The sequence below is a fragment of the Rhineura floridana genome, chromosome 7 (genome assembly GCF_030035675.1).
Source record: "Rhineura floridana isolate rRhiFlo1 chromosome 7, rRhiFlo1.hap2, whole genome shotgun sequence".
NCBI classification, from domain to species: domain Eukaryota; kingdom Metazoa; phylum Chordata; class Lepidosauria; order Squamata; family Rhineuridae; genus Rhineura; species Rhineura floridana.
In genome coordinates this window covers 98281844-98305605 of record NC_084486.1, presented here as the reverse complement: position 1 = coordinate 98305605, position 23762 = coordinate 98281844, and the positions used below count along the sequence as shown (strand labels likewise).

Genomic DNA, 23762 nt, shown 5'->3' with positions numbered 1-23762 from the left:
ACAAGAAATAAACTAAAATACTGGAAGGGTTGAATCTGAAAGGATTGTATCTTGGGAAAATTAAGTAGGCTTATGTATCTTTGTGGTCTAATTTCCTAACTATGCCTGTGTGAAAGGGAAAATAGTGCAATATATGAATATATCAGATTTGGGGGTAGGGAGACACTTCTGGTTTGTATACTCTGTGATAATTGTACAGTATTAATTTTCACTCTAGATTTTCTATTATACTTTTTAAAACCACTTTCATAAGCCTCCTGACCAAAATTTTATTAGATTAATTCTGTCAGTGTGCAGTTCAGAGTAATCAAGTGATTACTTCTGGGCTACCAATTAGTTTGCTTTTTATTTTGAGTCTTTCCACATGATTTGCCTTCGCTAGTAGTAGTTCTAATAGTTGTGGTGATATGCTCCATGTACTTGAAATACTTAAATCAGCAAGAATTTATATTAGTTGGGGTAATGGCACTTTAATAATAAATACCATGAAATGCAATATTTGGATGTTGTTGTTGTTCAAAATCTAACATCTGCCCCTCTAATTTTCCAAAGTGCCTGGGGTCTGTAGGGCTAGGTTGTGCTTCATTTGGCTATGGGAGAATATGCTCTGCACCATGGTTTTTCATAGTCTGTATTGACCTTGGATTTAATTATTGTATTCTTCTAAGCATATGATGGCAATGCCATAAAAGTGCCATATATTTTGTTATAAGAGGAAGCTATTTAAAAAGTTACATTACTGGACTGGATTTGGTATTTTTTTATTTTTTTGGCCAACCATAATTTGCAAAGGACTTTGCTTAAGTAAGTGTTTTTAAGAATGTGTGCACCTTTGGTGATATAGGCTAGGAGTTCTTAAAATAGATATTAGACGTGATCACTGACTCTGGTACATGCCTAGATTGTACTAACAGCTTTTGTTAGTAAAAGGTAATCTGAGATTATTGTATTTCTTCTCAGAAGCAACACATCTATGGCAATCCACTTCTGAATTCTTGGCATAACACAGCTACTTGCCTGTTAAAACTTCGTACTGAATAGCTTAGTTCAGTGAGTAGCCTCTTCCTTTCCATTTTGGGACATTCACGGCATCCATATTTTATTTAAGACCTGTATAATTAAATATGAAATTGTTCGAATGCAGGTCCTAGGATGCATTTTCTAGTCAGGCGTGTTCTTACCTTTCCCAAAGGCTTTTCTAATGGCTGCTTATGTTTAATTATGTTATACCTTTTAAAATGAAGTATAATTTTCAGGATTGGTTTGGAAGCTGTACCCTTCCCAATTTTTTTTTTAAAAACCCAATAAGTACTTCTAAGATCCTTCCCTATGAACGCCTAACATTTTAAATTTAAGTGCCATTTTTGAACAAAAATATTCTCAGTATGAGATAGCTTCTGACCTCTCAAGTTTTTTAGGTGTGAAATTATTTATTTTTAGTGATACATGATTAAAAATACTCTTTTTCACAATCCCTTATCCAGCTTCTGTTTATCTCCAATCTGTGAAGTTATGTATTGACAGTGTTATGTTGATCAAAGCTGGGACTGATATGCATAGCTTAAAGGAAATAAGTTGGACAAACCCACTAGTTTTCTATAGTTTTTTTTAAAAAAAGAATTCAGAATGTGGACAATGAAATGCTGATCTGGAAGTCTCTTGTCAGGAGACCTCATGGAACTCTTTGGACATGTATGTAGAAAGATGTTCTTATTATATTCCATGGGGAAGCTTGCCTAGAATTCCAGTTTTTTAAATAAATGTGCATGCGAATTTCAGGTTATAGTAAGTAACAGCTGATTGTCTCAGGGTCAACAATCACAAAGGAATTCACAAAGTGAATGTTCCTCTGACATGAAGACACATGAGGGGAAATGAAAGATCTACATAATAGGCAGCTTTTTTCATAGTTGCAGAAACATCCATGCAAATGAGCTGAACATTGATAAAGTATTTGACTGCACTTTATGGTACATGGGAAGGTAATATTAAATACTTCAGATTTTAATCAGATATAGTCAAAACATTCTTTACTTGTATTATTATTGGACTATATTCATTTTCCATTTAAACCTATTTATTTTGACCCAATTAAAAGTATAGAACGAGTTGATCCATGGAATGTGGATGAGTGTTGTGTAGCTTGACAACGATATACAGTTAAGCTTGGTAGAACTGCTTACACGTAATTTATGGTGGCGTATACTTTATAGAATTAAGTATATAATTTGCCATTAAAGCAGTTTCATTTTCTAGTAATTATTTACTTGAATTGGGTAATGAGATTCTTTGCATTCCTGATCACTTTTAAATTCAGTTTACTGACCTTAAAACACTAATAAAATTCATATCAGATATATTCTTATGGATGGTGTGTGTGTGTGTTAATCCTTTAGGAGGGCATTAATTAAAACCTGTTGGTAATTCATTCCCATTATTGTCATTTTGCCAAGTCTTAAGATTTCATGTATTACATGCAGTAGTTAGGCTTCCATAGCAAATGTCTTAATACTGATTCTCAAAATGGCTGCTTATCTTTAATATTAAACCTCCCTCCCAGTTAATGCATCGTATATACTTTTATGCACTTGCTGAATAAATAATATTGTGAGCTTTTTGCAGTTCTTCATGCTTAATTTCAGCTCTAGCTAAGTCTCTCACTCCTTAGGGATTTTAGAGGGTTCATCCACTTAATGAAAAATTAAAATTTCGATTGTTCATCAGTAAATAAAATCAATATGAGTGACACCATAATGAACATTTTGCAAAATTGCCATATTTAGAGTTGGATCATAGCTTCAGTATATGGGGCACATAAAAATACAGATTCTCTGTGTTGGTAACCAACTGCAAAGGTTCAGAACATACTGGACATACATATATTAAGCTTAATGCGCCAAATTATTTGTGCCTTGGTATGAGCAATTGATAGTGTACATATTCAGGAAAGAACTACATTTGTTGGAATGGATTTTCTTAATACAAGTTTTTGATCATGATAATTTTTATACCATAAATGTTTGTTTTATACATCTTTCGTTTTCTGTTGAAATTATTGATATCTAGAAATTTGTACTAATAGTTTTGAAATTGTTTATGCAATAAAATGAGGAAGTATTTTATATGAATGGCAAGATTTGCTTTTACCTTTTTTGTTGTAATACAGTTTTTTTTTTAAAGGCTTACTATTTATTCTGTTAGGCTGTCTTTTCCTGATTCTCTGTGTGAGCTTTAGAAGAATAGTAGTCGTTTTTAATCCAACAACTTTTTATGGAATATCACGGAGAGAATTTATCTTGAACCATTTTGCTCTGTGAGCTTTCTTTAAAACATGTCAGCTATGACCATAAATTGCTGCTTTGCTCTAACATATTCTATTGAAATCTATAGTGTAAATTCTATACACATACAGAAGTAAAAATTACCTGATTTAATTCATGCAGATTAGTCTGTGACGCTGACACACATTTAGCTTACATGAAAGGCCACAAAAATCTAGCCTCTGCAGATTATTACACTAGTAAAGGAGTTCTACGTATCCAATTATTTTATGGTCTCTCTTGTTTAATGGTGATCCTTTGTTCTCCATTTTTTGTGAAAAGGTTGGTTTAATTTGCACAGCGAACTACATACAATTTGATTCCCTTTCTTACCACAAAAACCCGTGGGATTTGGGATCAAAAATCCTTGAAACTGGCTATGAAAAAAGCAAGTGTTTCTTCAACTATATTGACTTTGCGTACTGTTTTCTTTATTTCACAGTGCAGATTATAACACTGGAATACAGTGCTGCAGATAGAAAGTTTCCCTAACACATATTCAGGTTTCATGTGCCCCCTACCTGATACTTTGCATTCAAGCATTGTTGTGATCTCTGCAGAGCCTCAGTTGGCTGAAGCTTTGACACCACGTTAAAATAATCCTCCTTCCTAGCAATATTGATGTTAACACATAGCCAATCAGATTTGTCATGTGATGCAGCTATTGAGGGTAAATTGTACTAATTCAGCGTAAGGATGGGAACTGGTGGTTCTCCAGATGATGTTGCACTTGGAACTCCCGTCCGCCCCAGCCATCATGGTCAGTGGTCAAGGATGATGGAACTTTTATTCCAACAATAACTGGAGGACTGGAGGCTCCCTGTTGCTGGCCTCTGTTGAAGCATCGGCCCTCAGTTTGAATTAGCTTGATTTCTCCTCAGTGACCTCTTCACCAAGCTAAATCTGGCTACCAGTTTTGTAGTTAAAGAGTATTGTTGTCTTGACAGTTTAAACTTCATTAAAATTCATCCGGGTGTAAGGAATAGTATATTGGCACAGTGGTAAAACTACTGATTTAAAGAGCATTTAGTATGCTACCAGGCAATATGACGACTCCTCACAAGATTAATCCTTAGGAGTAATGCTGATGTCACTAGAGTCAACTATAGTAAATAGAGAATCATATTATCAAGAGCTTTTTATTTTTTTTCCAGACATTTATGTAATTTTGCAAATTAAAAAATAGATTCATCAGTTTTAGGGAAATGAAATATACCCTATGTTCTCTTTATAATAGGAAATTCCATTTTTAAAATGCTGTTTTGTAGTCTTAATATTCTCTTAGTGAGAGTGTCTATGCATTCTTTTGATGTCATGCTGTGGAACCATACAGAGAGCTGTGTTCTGTGAATATGAATGCACAGAACCAGTTATGGAGGAACTAATCATTGCAGGTAAGTAAAATATGTATCTTGGAACACATAGTGTCTGCAAACATGTTCTTTCAGTTTACTAGTGTGTGAACATATACTACTTTGTGAACATAAACTAGTTAGGTGACAGAACAAAAGATTATATTGCAATTCCTTTTTTCTCCTTTCTTTTTTGTTAGAGATAGCAAGATAACGGGTTTCTTACTTCCCTTCAGCTTTATAGTATATGTGTGGTACTTGGAGATACGCTATTTACTTTTGTCTCTCTGAAACAACAGATACCTTTTTTTTTTACTTCTCCATGCCTATATTAATCATAGAGAAGAAACATCTGAGGACAGGCATGATTTTCCTTTCTTGGTAAAAGCCATAGGAAGGAGTTATGTCGTCAACAGAAGATAGTGAGTTCTGATTTAGCTCTTTATAATAGGGTTGTGGAGAGGGAGAATAATGGCAATGAATGTTTTTCAGTGGGGTAAAGATTGTATATATCTTAAGTGTACCATAATATTAGAGATAAATAATTTTGGACTTTTCACATTTTGAAATAGTTTTTGCAAGTCACTGAACCTGAGAATTTGAAATTTCATAAATTTCTAAGTTTGGTGCTACATCAAAGCTTTAGTTGAAAAGTTAAGAAAATTATATGCAGATATAGATCAGACTTTACAACTGAAATGATAAAGCCGCTTTTGAGGTTTGACAGTTTTAACTGGCAAGTCACTGAATTTAATTGCCTGTTTTCAGTCAGGTAAACATACCAAAAAAGTAGCAATTTAGGATTTATAGAATTCTTCTATCTGGTCTCCATGCATGTTGTATAATATCTCGGTTAAAATATCCTGTAACTAGGGCAGTATTATTCCTGTCTTATAGTTGAGGGCTGAGACAGAGATAAAGTGTCTTGCATAAGGCCAGAAAGTAAAGTTCATGGCTGAGCAAGACCTTGTGACTCACAGTTACCCACTGTACTACGTCACTACTTGATTTACTTCTATAGTTAAGATCCAGACAAAAATGTTAGTATGCATTATGAAACTCAAGATTATCAAAATAGCACGTTTGAATTCATATGATTTTCTGTTCCTTACTGTTGAGCAAAAAATACATCTCATAAAGAACTAGTTCAGAGTAACTGGGTGTTTCAGGAGAGGGTGACTTAATGTTCTTGCATTAGGAGACATGAACTACTTCTGTTCAGTTGTTCAAGGTGTCTTTAGAAAGAAGTAATATACATCTGCGTAACAAATGTGCACTACGCATTTGTTTCTTGCACTAGAAGTACTACAGTTTTTAAAAAACACTGTTCAAGGCAAATCTAAAGGGGTGAAACCCATATTGGTTATAGTAAACAACCTTCAAAGCAAATCTTGAGATAACACATCTACACTGAGATTTTCTGATAGAATCCTATTACCCCTCTTAAACTTATTTTGATTACTCATGCCAAAAGAAGGGGGGGGTGAACACCTTTTACAAAACAGATTCTTGTTCAAAATAGAGTGCAACAAACATGTCCTACAAACCAGACTCTTGAGCTGTTCAGGAGACAGTTCATATCTGCAACTTTGGATTTTTTAAAAAAATTAAATTGGTATTAAGACTTGTGTGGGTCTGGAATGCTGCTGTTTGTATTTTTTGAGAAGCTATCACATTTATTTTTGAAAGAAGAGATTGTACGTATACAATAGACAGCCACCCAGCCCTTCTCAGAGGCGAGAAGTAACTGTGGGTGCATCATTTATGGAACTATAGTGGAGGCACACTGAGGGCTTATTCAGTTTGTCATTTTGAATAAATCACAAATGTACTGCTTTTGCTGAGCTGTGCACCCTTTGAAGTTTCTGGCCACCATTCGTTAACTAAAGAGATCAGAGCTGAAGCTATTGTGAAATCTTACCCATAATGTCTGCCTGCATGTTGTTGCTTATATACTAATGACAGCTCTTAAGCGTGTAATATTCATTTTTAAGACATCCTGGCTTTCTGCAACTTGTAATGCACTTATACATCTTGTCAGTGCATCAGTTTCTAATAGAAAGACAAATGGCTACAAACCTTTTGGAGAATTCATACTTTGCATGTACATAAATCAGAATTTGAGGAGTTTGTGAACATCAAATTGTTTTAGAATTACGGTGGAAGTACAAAACAAATTTTGATACATTATTGTGACCTGGACGAATGTATTTATTTTCTAAATTAATCAGTAAATAAATGTAGAATATACGTTGCCAGTGGTACTACTGAAACTCACCTGCTTTAAAGAAAATCAGTTTACTTAGAAGTAATGAGTTCTCCCAGTTTTTTAAATAAGGAAATTCTTGTTGGATGTAGATTTTCCAAGAAGTAAAACACTTGATTATCTTTCCCCCCACTTAACTGCTGACAGACATCGGTTAAATTGAAGGTGTTATACTTTGTATCAGCTTTTGTACAGTTTTATTCCCACTTCTGTAATATGATTTGTGTTTTAAAAACAAATAAATCTGCAGCTGAAAAACTACATGAAACTCCTGCTTCAAAGTGCAATCCTCCCTGGAAGCACAGAAGTTGGACTCAGTAGCAAAAAAAAAGTGGTTTTTCACATGTTCAGACAGTCTCATCTTCAGATACAAAAAAGGCACAGCAAATCGTCCAGCAAAATACTTGTTTCTAAAATCCCTACTATGCCTTTGTATGAATGGTTTCTACTCAGATTTTAAACATATATTCCTCCATTCCTTTTCTCTGAAAAGATGCTTGTGATAGTAAAGCTAGAGGTGGTGCCCCTTCTAAATAATCTCACAATCAGCATTTGTCAGGGGGGCTGCAAAAGACTTCTGTCAATTGACTCCCCTATAACAGGAGGCCTTTACAGTCACTGATCAACTGTAACACATGCTAATTTGAATTGTTTCAAAACCACTCCATCTTTAATCACTCCCCACTGCCATGTTTCTCTATTACTCTTCTACTTTCTGCAGAGGATGAGCAGTAAGGTAAAAGCAATTAATCTGAACAAAAAAAGTATAGCAGTATCCCATTATCATACATCTGAAAACATAATATTGCTAATGCGTAATGTGTGACATCGTGGCAGAACTTGCTTTACTTAGGACATCTTAAGGATGAAAGGAGTTCCCCACCATTGCTTCCTACAATTGTGGTAATAACATACTGGACACCATTTGCTCACAATCTGCTTATATATATATATATACACACACACACACACACACACACACACAAAGAATGTTAGCCTTAAGGCTAAACAGTATGTTCAAATTGTGTTTTTTTTAAAAAACACTGTAAAGAGGAGCATTTTCTATTGGAAAGGAAACTAAATACAAAAGATTTTGGGGAAGGACCAAAATGGTGCTCATTTTAATAACGCTGCCTCCTTTTCTTTGTATTTAATGTGCAAGTTCAAGCAAATTTCCTGAAAACTGCTTTCTCAGCAAGGAACAAATGCCAACAAATACACTGTGGAGGTTACAGATCAAGTCAGGAGGAGTGAGGGCTGGGGTGGGGGGAACTGCATGAACTGATAAAATGCACTTAGATTGGCCAAAGACTGTTAATAGTTAACTTTTACTTCCCTGATAGTCTGAATCTCTTCCAGGTGACTATGACATTGTTTAGCTTCCTGAGTTAGCTAGTGTGAACGCATGCACTTAAACTTCCTCTGTTTTTCATGATGCCTCCCCCTTTTGTCTGCATTCATTACTTTTACAAGGCTTTGCTTCCCGAGTCAAAAGACAAAGCAGTCAGTTCCTTTTGATAGTATAGCACTGTAGCTGAAGACTTGCAACTGGCTCTCCTCCAGTTTCTTAATCATGATTTCAAATAAGCGTTGAAAAGTATTATGTGCCTGTTTATTACTGTACCATAAGATCAGTTTGAGTGGACAATTTTGCGCAGTTTGGAGTAACTTTTTTTAGTGTTTACAGTGGAATCAAGAGGAAATGTTGGCCAGAGCACAAAGATTCTTGCTAAAGCTGCACAGAATGGAATTTGGAGTGGGAGTGGCAACATATCTGTGAGAGCATTTACTGGTGTCAACATAGCAGTCTTTGGCATTACCCACTCCAAACAGCTTTAGTATGAGAATAAAATTTTCTTAATTATAACATGAAAAATGTCAGTCATAATGTAAATTCAAGATTTCAAAATTCATAAGCAGTGAAGCTGTTTGTTTTGAAAGTGAGTGACAATGAGATGAACAGCCTGATTCAGATTTTTGTGCTCTAAGTAACAAATGGTGCAATGTTTAGGGCACCAGAATTCTTAACATTATATTTTGATCTGTGCAATTGATTTCCTTTTTTGTGCAAAACTCCAGTATCCAGGTCCTGCTTGTGGTCTTCTCTGGTTGGCCACAGGGAGAACATGCTGGACCAGATCCATCAAGACTCTTCTTACGTTATTCCAATACTGAGCATGGAATTTGCTTGCCAAAGTAGGGATTCAGGAATTGTTAGTTGTTCAAAACTTTAAAGTTAAGAGATCTTCATTGTGTAGAGAAACAGCTATTTTGTATTTTGTTCAATAGATTGATAACTTATTCCAAATAAAAGCTAAAATGAAAAACGAAGAAAATGACATTTCTTCTGCCTTGGAAATCATAATCATGCTAAAATGTTGTCTTGAAAATCTCCTTTTTCTTTCCTTGCCACGTGATAATTAAGTTGTTGCTGTGGCTGCCCAGATGCACCTTTAGATACTACTTGACCGATAAAAGAGCTGTCTTTCAATTAGGGTAGAAACACACTCACCGTTCTGCTGGTTCCAATGCATCTCCACCTCTCTGTTCTGAAAATGGGGGCACATGACACTGGTGAAACCATGACCCTTTTCCCTGTAAAACCTGGTGGGATCAGCTTGATTCCTTTTTTTATTATTCAGCTTCAAAGAGATTTCACAACTGATTGGCAGATCAACCCATTACCCCTCCAGCTGTGGCTAATGGAAGTGCTTTGCTGTAGGGCGACCAGTGTGTTTACAGCCTTAGTAATGCAATGTGGTTTGAAGCCTGTAGAGGAAACTGTATATAGCATGGGTAGTTATTTAAAACTTCTACCTGCCTTGCTCCACCCCTCTGCCTGGGCCTTATCAGGAGGAGCTGCAGGCTGAGTCATGTTGCTGCAGGGATGAGACTGTGCTGGGACCATCAAGGGGCAAGCATTTCCACCTGCCTTGCCCCCCACCCCTGCTCTTAGTGACATTTTTCTGGGGACTGCCCTTTACCAGGAAGATGAATGCTTTTGGTTTGCTGTTCCTGTTTTTTTAGAGATGTTAGGACTTCGTTAGTTTGATTTTTTTTTTTTGTAAATTGTATTGTTTTTATTTGTATTTTGTATTTGTATTTTTTGTGTGTGTAAGCCGCCTTGGGGGCCTATTTGGCCGAAAGGCAGTCTAGAAATAAAACATTACATTACATTACATTCTGAATGGTTATGGAGTCAGGAAGGGAATGCAGTCTGTGGTCTCCATATTTCTAGAAGTGTATTCCTATCTACACATACACAGCTTCTGAAATCAGCTGTACACTGAACTCTGAAAATATTAAACTTTCCCCATTTTTGCCCTCTTGCTTTCCGTTCCCTTTTTTGAAGGCATATAACAATGAATCTCTTCTATCCATTTGCAGAAGGTAGAACTGTTAACACTCCAGGAAATCATAATTCTCATTTTCAAAGATTGCTTAAAACCATTTGAAGGCCCATTTCATAATTTTTAATTGAAACGAGGGAGCTTGCGTGATGTGGATTTGGTGATGTGCCTGGTATTTTGTTGAAACAAAACCCGTCTTTAACCTCTTTCTCCTCCCCGCTTCCCTCCTAATGTGATACTTAGGTCCTCAACTGTCTTCCTTTCCAATGAAGAGTCCAGTGACCCCGAACCCCCCATTTCATGTGAATATGAACACACCTGGCCAGGGCTCATCCCCTCTTTTGAGTCCTGTCCTGAGTGACGTTGGTGCTGCCAGGATAGAAGAAGAGGATGACGCAAGACGTAAGGTAAGGGAGGGAGAAGGTCTGTCATTAACAAGGAGTGTGACTTCTATTTCTGTCCATTGCATGATACCCTGCTTCAATTCCTAGGTTCTGTGTGTATCAGTACTGTGCAAACTTTGCTGTGCTATACCAGTGTACTAACTAGTGTACTGTTGCACTTCACATGCAGTGTGTTTTCCTGACCTACATTTTGAAGATAAAATGAATACACCATGCTTTGCATACAACATGCTTAGCTGTTTCAAAGCAAGATATGGATTAAATGGTTCCTTTACCCAAAGAACATAATCTTTGTTCTTTTTATTTTGTGGAGAATAGGTGTAATGTAAAACATTAAAGATAATTTTAAAAATACTTTAATTTTAAATTTGAGGGCTCTGCTGGAATCTAATAATCCACAATTCCTTTTCAAAAACAGATTCTTCTCTTACACCTTTTTCAGGTGGGAGTGACCACAGGAGCTTGTTGAACAAGCGCAGCCCAACCCAGAGGCAATTTATCTTATTTAACAACAGTATTGATTACTGCTGGTGATTCAACCATGGTGAATGTGAAACTGTCTAGAACAAAAGGCAAAGTCTTGAGTTTGCATATCTAAGCAAGCGGTACATTAGCCTTACAATTAGGACTCATTTTTCCCCACTGCAAAAACTAGGAAAAGTTTACAATTTGGTATTTTAAGAGAATATGGGAAAAATTCGAGCTGGATTTCTTCTGTTTGGAGCATGTTCCATAATCTTAATCCAGGATGTTAACAATGTTTGGATTTCTGCAAAAGTGTTTTTTATATTGAAAGTCATATAGTAAGATGTAAAGCTGTGGTCTGATGCCTTATCTGAGGTTAGATTACATCGATTAAAAGGATTTTTCGTGGCCTCCTGTACCCATGTTTCTGTTTCCATCAAGCTCAAAGAAGTGACAAAGAAATGAAAGCTGTTCAATGCAGTATGACTCTGTGCAGACTAGGGATGGGATCTGTTGCCAATTCAAAAACATTCCATTGACCTAATATGCTGGCATCAATTTGAATTCATTCTGTATCTGCTAGCCACTGCTTTTACCAATCCATTTTTTTTGCTTGGAAAAAATATTGATATGAATATCAATATGCTTAAAGGAAATATCAATATTTTGAAGAAAATATCAGTAAGTTATTCTAACAATCAATGTTATAGAGGTGGATTTTTTAAAAGTCTGTTTTCAAAAATAGCCGTGGAAATTTGCTGCATTAAACCCTGATCCTTGGCAATTCTGAATAAGCAAATTAATGGAAAATTCAGTACCAAACCTGAATTGGGTGGAATTCTAGCACATCCCTAGCACCTAGAGAATCTTTTTAGGAACAGTGCTACCACTGCTGCATGGGCCAAACAGAGGGGAGGGAGAAAATGCTTCTTCCATCACCACCCTATCCCATACAGAAGTAGCAGCATTACCCCTAAAGTCCCCCATCCTCCTGCGCATGCAGCAGAGGGAAAGGAATCTTTCATGCAAGTACCAAATGGATTGGTCTCATCTTGGCACAGTACAGATGAGAATGCCCATTACCATCAATGTTAGGAATGTGCAGTACCAGCTGTATCCCATCTATGAATTTGGGCCACTGTGGGCAGTTCTTATCATGCCTACTTGGTCACAGGTAACAGTGTATTGCAAGCAGCTAGCTCTGGATCAGGGTCAAGGCATGGTTTAATGAAACCCATGTTCACATCTCAGGTTCAGGGTTTTGTTTCCCAAAGAATACATTTGGCATAGTTGATCCAATTTTTTTTAAAACACTTAAAAAACCGCTCACAGCAGGAGGCCATGCTTTTGGCTATCATACTGACACATCTGGATGGTTCAAGGAGTCTCATTTATAGAGCTGAACCAAGTTTATGGTTAATAAGAAGCATTTTCTGTTTCATTTAATTTGGGATTTGCTTGTTTCTTTCAGAGATACCCAGCAGACAAAGCATATTTCATTGCAAAAGAAATTCTTGCTACTGAACGAACATATTTAAAAGACCTAGAAGTCTTAACTGTAGTAAGTGATTTAAACCTACTTTCACTCAAAAAAGAGTTATTCTAATAATTGTATGAGTAAGGCTGTGTCTGAAATAACGATGTTTTCATGTAATCTGAAACTCTTGCAAGGAGAGGATCAAAATCTTCTGTTCTGCACTTTCATTTTCAGTTTGATCTTTGTTTCCATGAATGTCTATTGTTGCCCCTGTGTACCCATTTACCTAGAAAGCTTACAAGTTTTGCTAGCCTGCATTCAGTTATGTGTGTTTATTTTATTTATTTATTTATTTATTTAACAGAATTTGTGTGCCACTTTAATTGTAAAAAAACTTCAAGGGGTTTATATAAAATGTACATTAAAATTCAGAGTTAAAAACAAGTTAACCTAACAAAAAAACAGGTTGTGGAGGGGAGTGTGGGTGGCTGGAGGGTTGGTGGGGGCCACTGGCTGCAGAGGAACAGGTGAGGCAAGTAGGGTAATTGGCAGAGCAAGTGGAAGGCTGGCGAGCAGTGAGCAGGGGCGCAGCCTCTTGTGTGTGTGTGTAATAAAACAAAATTATATATTAAAATGCATGTCAGCCTTACTCTATACCTGTGTGTGTCTTCACTTGCTGGCTAATAGAAGCCTTGAGGGAGAATTTAAACTGGGGAAATGGTGCTGGGGGAGAAAGATAAATTTCTCCTCCCATAACACTGCTGTTCTGATCCAAACAGTAGTGTACTGGCAAATTTAGAAGTGCAGGGTCCCCTCATGATAGTCACAGCCATGTCTCTTCCTCTCCCCCCCCCTTTTTTTTGCTGCTGGGTTGACAATGAGATCCTTGTTAATGCCTTCTCCCACACTAACAGACATTGCTAGGAGCCAATAAGCATGAAAGGGGAGAATCTTCTCAGTGGCTGACTCACCTTTCACTCTGATTGGCTTCAATCAACAGGAAAGGACAAGGAAGCATGTTGGAAGACTCTTCTCAGTGGCTAACACACTCTGCTTTCATGCTGATTGTCTTGTAGGATACTGGAGACATAGGGACCCAACTGGGACTCTGCTCCCAAAAAAGTAAGGGGTTTAAGACACACACACCCAGACCCGGCCGACTACATCCCTGGATCTAAATCATGGCTGCCACTGGTTGCTTTGAAACAAATATTTTCAGAGATTTCCTGCACCATGTCTAGATTCAACCTTATTTCTCAGGTCACATTTTGATGCTAGAAGAACTTAGCGGAGTGTCTTATTTGATCTGCAAAAAAATAAGAGGGATGTTTTTAGTGAGAGTTGGAGGTGCATGTTCTTGCATTCCTTTGGCCTTAGGGTAAAATTGGCTATAAACTAGAATTTGCAGGCTGGAATATTTGAAGAACATCTCTTGTGCACCTTGTTTAGAAAATGTCTGCTGCCAAAGACTTAATATTTTTAAATTTTTGTTTGCATGTTTTTTTCTGGGTTCTTTGATGCTTTTCACATTGCTCATACTGGGGGAAAGAAGCCAAACATCCATTCCTTATATATCTTTCCTCCACAGTGGTTTCGCAGTGCAGTTGTCAAGGAGAATGCCATGCCTGAAGGTCTCATGACTTTGCTGTTCTCTAATATAGACCCTATCTATGAATTTCACAGAGGTTTTCTGAAAGAGCTTGAGCAGCGGCTAGCACTCTGGTAAGCATTAACAGCATTGTGAAGGTAAAAATTTGTAAAAATTCCCTGTTGTCTGATGAAACTCCTTTCCTCTGATACTGTGAAAGCTTCCAAACTCCTCATGGCTGTACCAGAGAAGGGAGCATGCAAGTCCAGGGCTTACTGTGGCTCATTCTTGTAATGCTAAACTATGGCTTAGTGTTACATCCATTAAGCCCAATTGCTGGGATAACCCACATACAGTAGGCCCCCACTTCTCAGCGTCCCGCTTTTCGGCGTTCCGCTAATACAGCGTCAGCGGGGTGATGAGCTGGAGGGGGGGCTGGAGCTTCCTGCACTCCAGCTGATCGCGGAGGAGGAGGAGAAGATCAGCTGTAGCACTCTACAGGTGATCTCCTCTTCTGGCACAATCAGACACCCCCGCTCAAGCTGATCGCGCCAGAGGAGGGGAAGATCAGCTGTAGCGTGCTACAGCTGATCTCTTTTTCTGGCATGATCAGACTCCTGCTCGAGCTGATTCTGCCCGAGGAGGGGGAGATCTGATCTTTTCCTCCTCTGGTGCGATCAGTGGGGGTTAGGTTCCAGACCCTCGCACTACAGCTGATCCGCTTTTCAGCGGTTTTCACTTTTCGGTGGGTGTCTGGAACCTAACCTGCCATATGAGTGGGGCCCTACTGTACTAGTATTTTTATGTTATTCAAGGTAATCATCAAGTATTTGATGTTTAGGGTTTTTCTGCAGGTACATAGCATCATGTGAGAGAATTAGCATAAGAGAATTAAAAATGGGCATTGCCTGCTACATAGAATCTCTAGTAAACTCTAATTCAATTCTAGGCTGGATTGTCTTCCCTTCCTTCAGTGGCTGGTATTCTGCTTTTTGAATTAGTGCTGAATAGTCAAAAAGAGTAAAAATATGGGGGGGGGAGGGTGTTTGTTTTTAATTTTGCAGATCCCTAATATGCCCATCTTTGCAAAATACTGAACAATTAGACAAGTTTAGTTGATATTATACCAAATAAATCTCTTGCTCTTTTAAAAAATGATTATTACATGTTCTGCATCTTGAGACTTCAATTTGAGCTACAAAACAGGAAGCATGGTTAGTTGCTGAGGAATGAATGGAAAGTTTTGATGCTCTTTACTTTCATAGTTATTATTAGCATGCTTTAGATTCTAGGAAAAATTCTTCCTGGAAAATAATTTTAAGATTCAGTTTTCCTAGAGCAGTAGCACAATCTTAAATATCTCATTCTCTCATCATTGTAGGGAGGGTCGTTCCAATGCTCCCACAAAAGGAGATTATCAACGGATTGGGGATGTCATGCTAAGAAATATGAATACACTAAAGGTAGAGAAATAACTCTCAATAATTTGTGTGTTCCTCCATTTTCAGTGAGCTGATTAATATATAACACTAAGGGCACAATCCGGCTGACATTTATGCCAGGCTGAGAAGAGCTGAATGCAGTGGTCTCCAGCTGAGCTAGCTGGGCCCTGGCTCAGCCAGGCTACGCTGGCGTAAGTCCCTCAACCCAGCTCAGCCAAGGCTGGCATAAGTCCCAAAAGGGGGGCATGTCACGTGTCAGGGGAGGGGCCAAAGTGAGGGGACTTAGGCCACATCCAACTTGTGTTTGAAACACTCCTGCAGGTCCCAATTCAGGCAAAAATTATGCAAGGAAATAGGTCAGCCTGATAAAATAAATACAATAGAAGTCAATGGAGAGGGCTTGCTCCCCAGTAGGGGTATTTGGGAGAGCAGGCTTTTACTTTCTGGTCTCTGCATGCACCTCCCAGCTGAGCCGGCATTCAGCCAACCCAGAGGCTCCTGAACGGCAATTGGATACCGCAGAACTTTACACCGGCTTCTCTTGCGCTGGCACCACTTACACCAGCTTCCCCTGAGTTGGGATGCTCTGCCCACCATTGTTTAGCCTTATGTTCATAAACAGGAAGGAGCCCAAGCAAAGCCTCTTGCATGCTCCTCCCACCCTGCTGCTCCTTCTACATGGTTGGGCAGAGGACTTCTGCCATACTTGTTTTTAGTTTCATAGGATTCTGATTTGTTGTGTATGAGCCAGATATTGTGATTTAAACCAAATTCTGGTCAGTTTCCACAAACAACCCAGATTCAAATTATGGGCCATGAAGCTGGCTTGTTTAAGCAGCAGAATTTGCCTTAAATCACAATATCTGGTTCATTTATAATGACAAGCTGTGAAACTGAACATAAATGCAGCCAGAGTCCTCCTTCCAACTATGTGGGGGAGTATGTGAGAGGCTTCACTTGGTTGCCTTTCTGCTCATTTGTGCAGTGCTAAACCAGGAGTAGGGAACGTCAGTCCCGGAATCTGAAGGTGGCCCTCTTGCCCTCTCTGTCTTGCCCTCAGGACCCTCGCCAAACCATGCCTCCTCTCCCAAGGTTACACTTTCACTGGCCTGCTCTGTGACTGCCTCAAGTGGTTTTGCATAGCTGGAATGTTTCCTTGAACTGTTATAACGCTGCTAGCTTCCCTGCATGGTAGCTGGAAAGATTTCTGTGTGGAATGTGTGCATAGAAATGTAACCAACTATATAGTTATATGTGTTGCTCCACCCGCTGACCCTGCCTCCCATTGGCAAGTGCCTGAAAGGCTGCCCATGAGGGAATGCAGCCCTCAGGCTGAAAAATGTTCCCCACCCTTGCGTTAAACCATGGTTTCATGTGAACCAGCCCATTATTTCTAATTAGCAGGGGACTATTTCTATTTCTTTCTTTGTTACATAGTCTAATGGTAAAGGTGGTACACAGACTACATATGGTTGGCAACGTCTGCCTAAAGACGTTCAGATTGGTAAAATTCTACCAATTGATAAATAGGCCTTATCTAAAAAACCAGTCCGTATGCTGCCATGTGCAAAGCAACATATCTTGCCTTGTCATGAAGTGTTTGTTTCTGTTCTCCTGCCCCCTCAAAGAAAGTAAATGTATGTCACAGTGAAAGTTTAAGATGAATATTCTCAATGCTGCCAATGCCGGGTGAATTTTGTGATGCTCCCAAATTGATATATTCCCTTTTTTTCAGACATGCACAAGTGAATGTTGACAATCAATAGAAGTGGTGGTCAACATTCATCAGTCTCTCTCTCTCTCTCTCTCTGAAATTTTCAGATATTCACAAAATTTGTCTAGGATTGTTAATTTATGTGTAAAAGTTACATTGACAGTCAACAAATTTTGAGTGTAGGCTGGTTAAAATTGACACAGTTTTAAAAAACCAAGAAAGGCATTTCTTGATTTCCTTATTAACTGATTCATTATTGCAAGTAACTGTGAGACTTGATCAGTAGTTTCATCTCACAAATAGGATCAAGGATGTGTGTGAAATATTTTTTGCTTGTACTCATGGTTGCATCTTTTGTGATCCCATAGGAGTATACCAGCTACCTTCAGCAACATGATGAAGTCCTGTCAGAACTAGAGAAAGCAACTAAGCGCATTAAGAAACTGGAAATTGTTTATAAGGAGTTTGAACTCCAGAAGGTTTGTTACTTGCCTCTCAACACTTTTCTGCTCAAACCCATCCAGAGGTTAATTCACTACAAGCTGATCCTGGGGAGACTTTGCAAACACTATACGGCAGATCATCGGGACTACCTTGACTGCAGAAGTGAGTGACAGATCAGACAAACATCTGCTAAGCCCCTAGTTGACATGTTCTGTATTCTCATTTTATGTTGCTGGTTGATAGAAATTGAGCTGTTTGGTGGAAACAGTATTGCTACAAAACTAGTTCAACTCATTTCAGTTTTTTTAAATCTCTAGCTCAGTAGTGGGGAACCTCCAGATGCCAATCATTTGTAATCTATGTACCACCTTTACCATTAGTCTATTTTATAAACAAAGAAATATAAATATTTCAAGTAAAAACTTTAGGCCCCTCTTACTGAGAAATAATGGGCTGGTTCACATGAAACACTTAAGCCAGCCAGGCTGTTCTGGGCAAACCATGCCCACATTTCCTGGGCATATATGATGTCAGATGTGGGAAAGTTCAAGTCACTGCTTGAAACTTCAAGACAGCTAAAAGGAAGAATTGAGAGTGCATTCAAAAATGCACTCCCAATTCTTCCTTTGCAGCCAAAAGTTGGCATTTTAAAAATTTGGTAGTTTTTTTTATTACCCTGCATGTCAACAAAAAAAGCACCAAATTTAAAAAGTACATATTTTTTGGTTGCAAAGCAAGAATTGGGAATATGTTTAGAGTGCACTCCCAGTTCTTCCTTTGCATTTCAGCTTGAATTCATGCCAGGGATGTAAAGAAAGAATTGGGGTCAAAACTCTTTCCTTTGGAAGTTTCCTTTGGAAGTTGAATCACTTGATAGTATGGTAACACCAGGTGATTGACAGGTGGATATCCCGGCCCACCTGTCAGAGTGGCACATGGAGGTGGGTAGTTCAGAATCTGGCCTGTCAGCTGAATCCTATTCCCCATCCTTGCTCTAGCCTCTCTCCCCCCCCCCCAGAAAAAAGGATGAAGTCTGTCTGCAAACTCTTAGAGTGCTGGTGCTATTCCCCTGTGCACATTAAAACTGTGACTAAACATCACCTATAGAGCTGCTTGGGCTTATTACTCTTATTACTCCATGCTACTTTCTGTGAGCAGTGTGTCATTGAGTGGAGGACTGAGTCATGCATGTACATCGCTGATCGTGTGAACTGTCTCCATTGGAAAATACTGAGTTGGAAGGCATGCAAAACGCTAGGAAATCTGCAGTCATTAAGTTGTGAACATACAAGTGTGAACTCAACCTGATTGGCATTCCACCTTATGTCCCCATTTAAAAAACAAAATCAGAAGAATATATTGCAGTTCAGCCATTGCCAGAGGCACTTTACTCCCAGACAATGCACCATGAGAAAATATAAGAGCTTTCATTCCTGTATGCTTGTACTGTGTGATGATGGGAATCTACCATAGTACTTATAGATAAGGTTGTGTATATGTGCAGGTGTATTATGCAGTGCAAAATCAGATATCATCAGTGATAATGGCCTAGCTCAATGGTGTTGAACATGGATCTCTTCCTTTTCCCATGTGTAAAATGTAAATGATATGTCTTTTACTTCCTGGGATTGCTGTGAGGATGGAACAAGATGAAGATTGTGAAATCAAGTACTGTGGCAGTTTAGAATATTCCTTATAATCTCAGCCTGAAATTTTAAAGGGTTTTTCTGTTGCTGGTGGTTAAGTGAGAGTTGTAACCAAAGAAATGTGCACAAAAATCCCACCACAATTCCCTGTCCCCCTCCCATGAGTAAAACTGCCCGCCCTGAGGATCTCTGTAACCATTTAAAAAAAATATCAAGGACAGTTGACAAATATGGTTTACAGTCTCAAAAGCCAGAATAGGGTTGTGGAGGATATTAAATAGATGCAGAATTGAGCTTCAGTATACTGCACAGTTCCCTGTTTATTTCCCTGAGCTTGTATTCTCTCCTAGCTTCCAAACTCTCTGCCTTCAGTTCCTTGCTTCCCAATACTTTCTGCAAAATAGATTACAGCATTTTGAAAACCTAATTCTTGGATGCAAGGTTTAATAATTATGCAAGTGCAAACCTGCTGGATTTTTGCAGATTTGTTGTTGTTGTTGTTATGTGCTTTCAAGTTGATTGCAACTTATGGCAACCCTATGAATCAGTGACCTCCAGGAGCATCTGTCATGAACCACCATGTTCAGATCTTATAACTTCAGGTCTGTGGCTTTCTTTATGGAATCAATCCATCTCTTGTTTGGTCTTCCTCTTTTTCTACTCCCTGCTGTATTTCCCAGCATTATTGTCTTTTCTACTGAATCATGTCTTCTCATGATGTGTCCGAAGTATGATAAGGTTTCATCATTTTAGCTTCTACTGATAGTTCTGGTTTAATTTGTTCTGACACCCAATTACTTGTCTTTTTCGCAGTCCATGGTATGCGCAAAGCTCTCCTCCAACACCACATTTCAAATGAGTTGATTTTTCTCTTATCCTCTTTTTTCACTGTCCAACTTTCACATCCATACATAAATATTTCGGCCCAGAGTATGAATGGCTTCTTATGGCTGTTGCTTGAGAAGAACATAATAGCCCTGTTAGATAAGATCAAAGATGTATCTAGTCCAATCTTCTTTTTCCACAGAGGCCAACCAGATGCTTATGGAGTGCCTGTTTAATGAGATCCCTTTTCTGCCCAGGGTGGGGGTGGGGAGAGAATGTTCTTTTAAACAGATCCAGGTAAGCTATGAAAATTAACACCAGTTGTGCCAATCAGCTTGGTTTATTAGTTACTTAGCAGAATAATCAAAGCAATTCCACATTACAGCAGTACTTTACAACCAACAGAGAAGATAATACATTACTTCATGCAGCTACCAGGAGACTCCCTTCTCTAGCTTTTCACAGTAGTGATGGCTGGGTCACACACTCCTCCTGCTTCTGGTTTCTTAATGTTGGTATGTGGAGTTTCTCCCAACATTAGTACATGGAGTCTCTCCCTCAAACGATGGGTTGTCAGACCTTATATGCCCAGTGGGTTGTCCCCACTTCCCAGGGGCTGGCCTCTGGTGCAGCCAATCAGGATCAATCATGTGCCATCCTCCTGACAACCAGTTCCTGCATGAGTCCCCCCATCCCACGCATCTATAGTTGAGCTTCCTGCCTGGCACTGCCCAGCAAGACCTCATTCTTCTCTCTCTCTCTCTCTCTCTCTCTCTCTCATTTATTTATTTATTTATTTATTTATTTATTAAACTTGTATACCGCCCCATAGCCAAAGCTCTCTGTGGCCTGGAGCCTCCACTCCCTCCCATTACATCCTGTAGCATTATCCATTCTTATAGGGAATTAACTATTTACAGGATACAGCTCTAAAGCTTCTGCTTATTGCCATGGCATATTATTAAACAGTTTCAGATCCTTATTTAGGCTTCAGATAGGGCATTAAAGGGACAATTGCTGAATTCCACAATATCTTCAGAAAATACGATTTCATGGACTTCCGGGAAGGGTGACTTAGCCTGTGCCTGCTTTTGAGACGGGCTCCTGCCTCAAAAGAAGCTTATTCAGATATATCAGTCAGTTTTTTCTTTTTTTTTGACTGATTAAACTTCTCCCGGGTAGGGAGAAACGAAGAGATTAACCTCAAAGCCTATTTTTGTTGGGACGACCAGATCTCATTAATTTATGGGACGAGGTCCAGCCGACGAAGGTGGGACGGATTTTTAACAGCAAGCTCTATCTGATAAAGCGAACGTTCACCTTATCTTCTAAGAGAGAACGCACTAACAGGCAAGCACCCTTCTTTCTATATTTTTCTTTTACTTGACTTAAATTGTTGCTGTTTAAAAGAGATTTGCCAGATTGATCAGTTTTTGACATCTCACTGGGGAGCCATAACTTCTCTCTGCTACGTACTAATTAATAGCTTATCTCTGTTTTTGTTGCAAAAAGCTGTCCTGGATTTGCATTCTAAAGATATACACAGAAGAGGGATTTCTATTCCAGATTTTTATTTTGAAAAATATTATACTGTTTTGAGACTACTCTCTTTTTGGTCTATTTTATTTTGACGAATCTGTTTCTTGACGATTGCCATTAATTGTTTCGATCCTGGGAACTGCATTTTGTTTACTTAACTATTGGAGAGATAAGGCTGTCTGCTCTGTTTATACTGTGATGTCACCAAGTTTGGAGTATTAACCCAATTGTTGCTGAAATAAGAAGTGGTTTTCCTATATTTTTCTTTTAAAATGGCAATTAAGAAAGTGGCTGAAAATCTGGAAATAACTATGTTTCAGAAAATAATGGATGAAATTGAGATAATGAAAATTGAATTGAGTAAAATGAAGCAGGAGATTAAAGATATAAGGGTCCCTGTGAGAGAGGTGACCCTGGAAGGGGTCCCTGTGAGAGAGGAGACCCCGGAGATTGGAACAGGGGTCCCTGTGAGAGAGGCGACCCTGGAGACTGGAATAGGGGTCCCTGTGAGAGAGGAGATCCCGGAGATTGGAACCAACGTGGAACAGGAACAAGATTTGGAGTCTATGGACTTTAGAAATAAAATCTATTGTTTGGAACTCAATGTTATCTCTGAAGAAATGAATGAAGATTCTAGAGATAAAGTTATCAATGGCATGGATAATCTTCTGGATTGGAATGATGTGATGGAGCCCAATATAGAGAAAATCTATGGAATTATCTGCAGCCATGTGACAATGGAAAAACTTTTAAGAGATGACCCAGTGTATTTTGAAAAAAAGAACAGAGATATGATTTTACAGCAGTATTTCAGCAACTTATTCAGAATGGATGGCAAGAAAATATTTGGGATAGAGGTAATCCCCATCAGACTCTTACTATATGACTATGGCTTTGACAGCAAGATTATTATGGAATACTGATAATGGAAGATTGGATATTGAAATTACTGGACTTAACAAGATTACTGAAGATGGAAGATGGAAAATGGAACTAATAGAGATAATAGAACAATGGCTACTGAAATTATTGAACCTAACAGATTCTGATGTGATGGATTAATTGAAATGTTTATTTTGACTATGGTTATGACAATAAGATTATCATAATTAGTAATGAGATGGATTAATCGATATGCTTATCTGGAAAAAAAAAATTGATAGATATATTTCTTAAAGAATTGAAACCTCTCTTTGACTTTTTGTGGAAAGAATAAAGTAATGTTTATGAGATTTGATGATTAAGTAAGATAACTACTGGAGGAAAGTGATTTTATAATATGACTTAAGAGACAGGATTGTTATATATTATAGACTTATAACTGATTTGATCTTTGACAAATGGGAAGTCAATATTTTACTCTTTATTTTTTATTTTTGTTTTTTTTTTCTTTTTTTCTTTTTGTTTAACTATTTTTGATTTTGTTTTTTGTCTTTGAATGTTTTATGATTTTGTCTTGTATGTTTTATGAAAATCTGAATAAAAATTATTGAAAAAAAAAAAAAGAAAATACGATTTCATTTGACAATATAGCCCACAAGAGGATATGAATGCATCAGAACTCTCCTGCTCCTTTTCCCCAGTCACCCTGGGCTCTTTGGGGAGAAAGGGTGGGATATAAATTTAATAAATAAATAAATATAATAATTAATAACATAAACTGGTATTTTGCAGCATACTGCCTTGGACACTGGTAATAATATTGCCATCATGACTAGTAGTCATTGATAGCTATAGCAAGGTTTTTGGTAGTTCTGAAGTATTTAGATTAATTAAAATTGCATGGTCATGTAAATTTAGGTTCACCTGTCTTGTCCACTTACCAATCAATTGCAGATTTCCATGATGGTGTCTTCTCTTAAATAGGCCTTACTTTAGGAAAAAGTAACATTTATGCACTGCTTCAGGTGGGAGTCCACTCCCATTATGA

At 38.1% G+C, this 23762-nt stretch overlaps 1 protein-coding gene across 3 annotated transcripts in view; it reads left to right on the top strand.

The window, feature by feature from the left end:
- The window catches only part of FARP2 (FERM, ARH/RhoGEF and pleckstrin domain protein 2), a 125236-nt gene that overhangs the window by 87519 nt on the left and 13955 nt on the right, over positions 1 to 23762 (top strand). For all 3 annotated transcript variants that reach the window (XM_061636655.1, XM_061636656.1, XM_061636657.1), the window contains exons 14-18: positions 10532 to 10695; positions 12629 to 12718; positions 14223 to 14356; positions 15604 to 15685; positions 17747 to 17984. In XM_061636655.1, coding sequence (XP_061492639.1) covers positions 10532 to 10695; positions 12629 to 12718; positions 14223 to 14356; positions 15604 to 15685; positions 17747 to 17984 — 708 coding nt within the window. The remainder of the gene's footprint in view (positions 1 to 10531; positions 10696 to 12628; positions 12719 to 14222; positions 14357 to 15603; positions 15686 to 17746; positions 17985 to 23762) is intronic.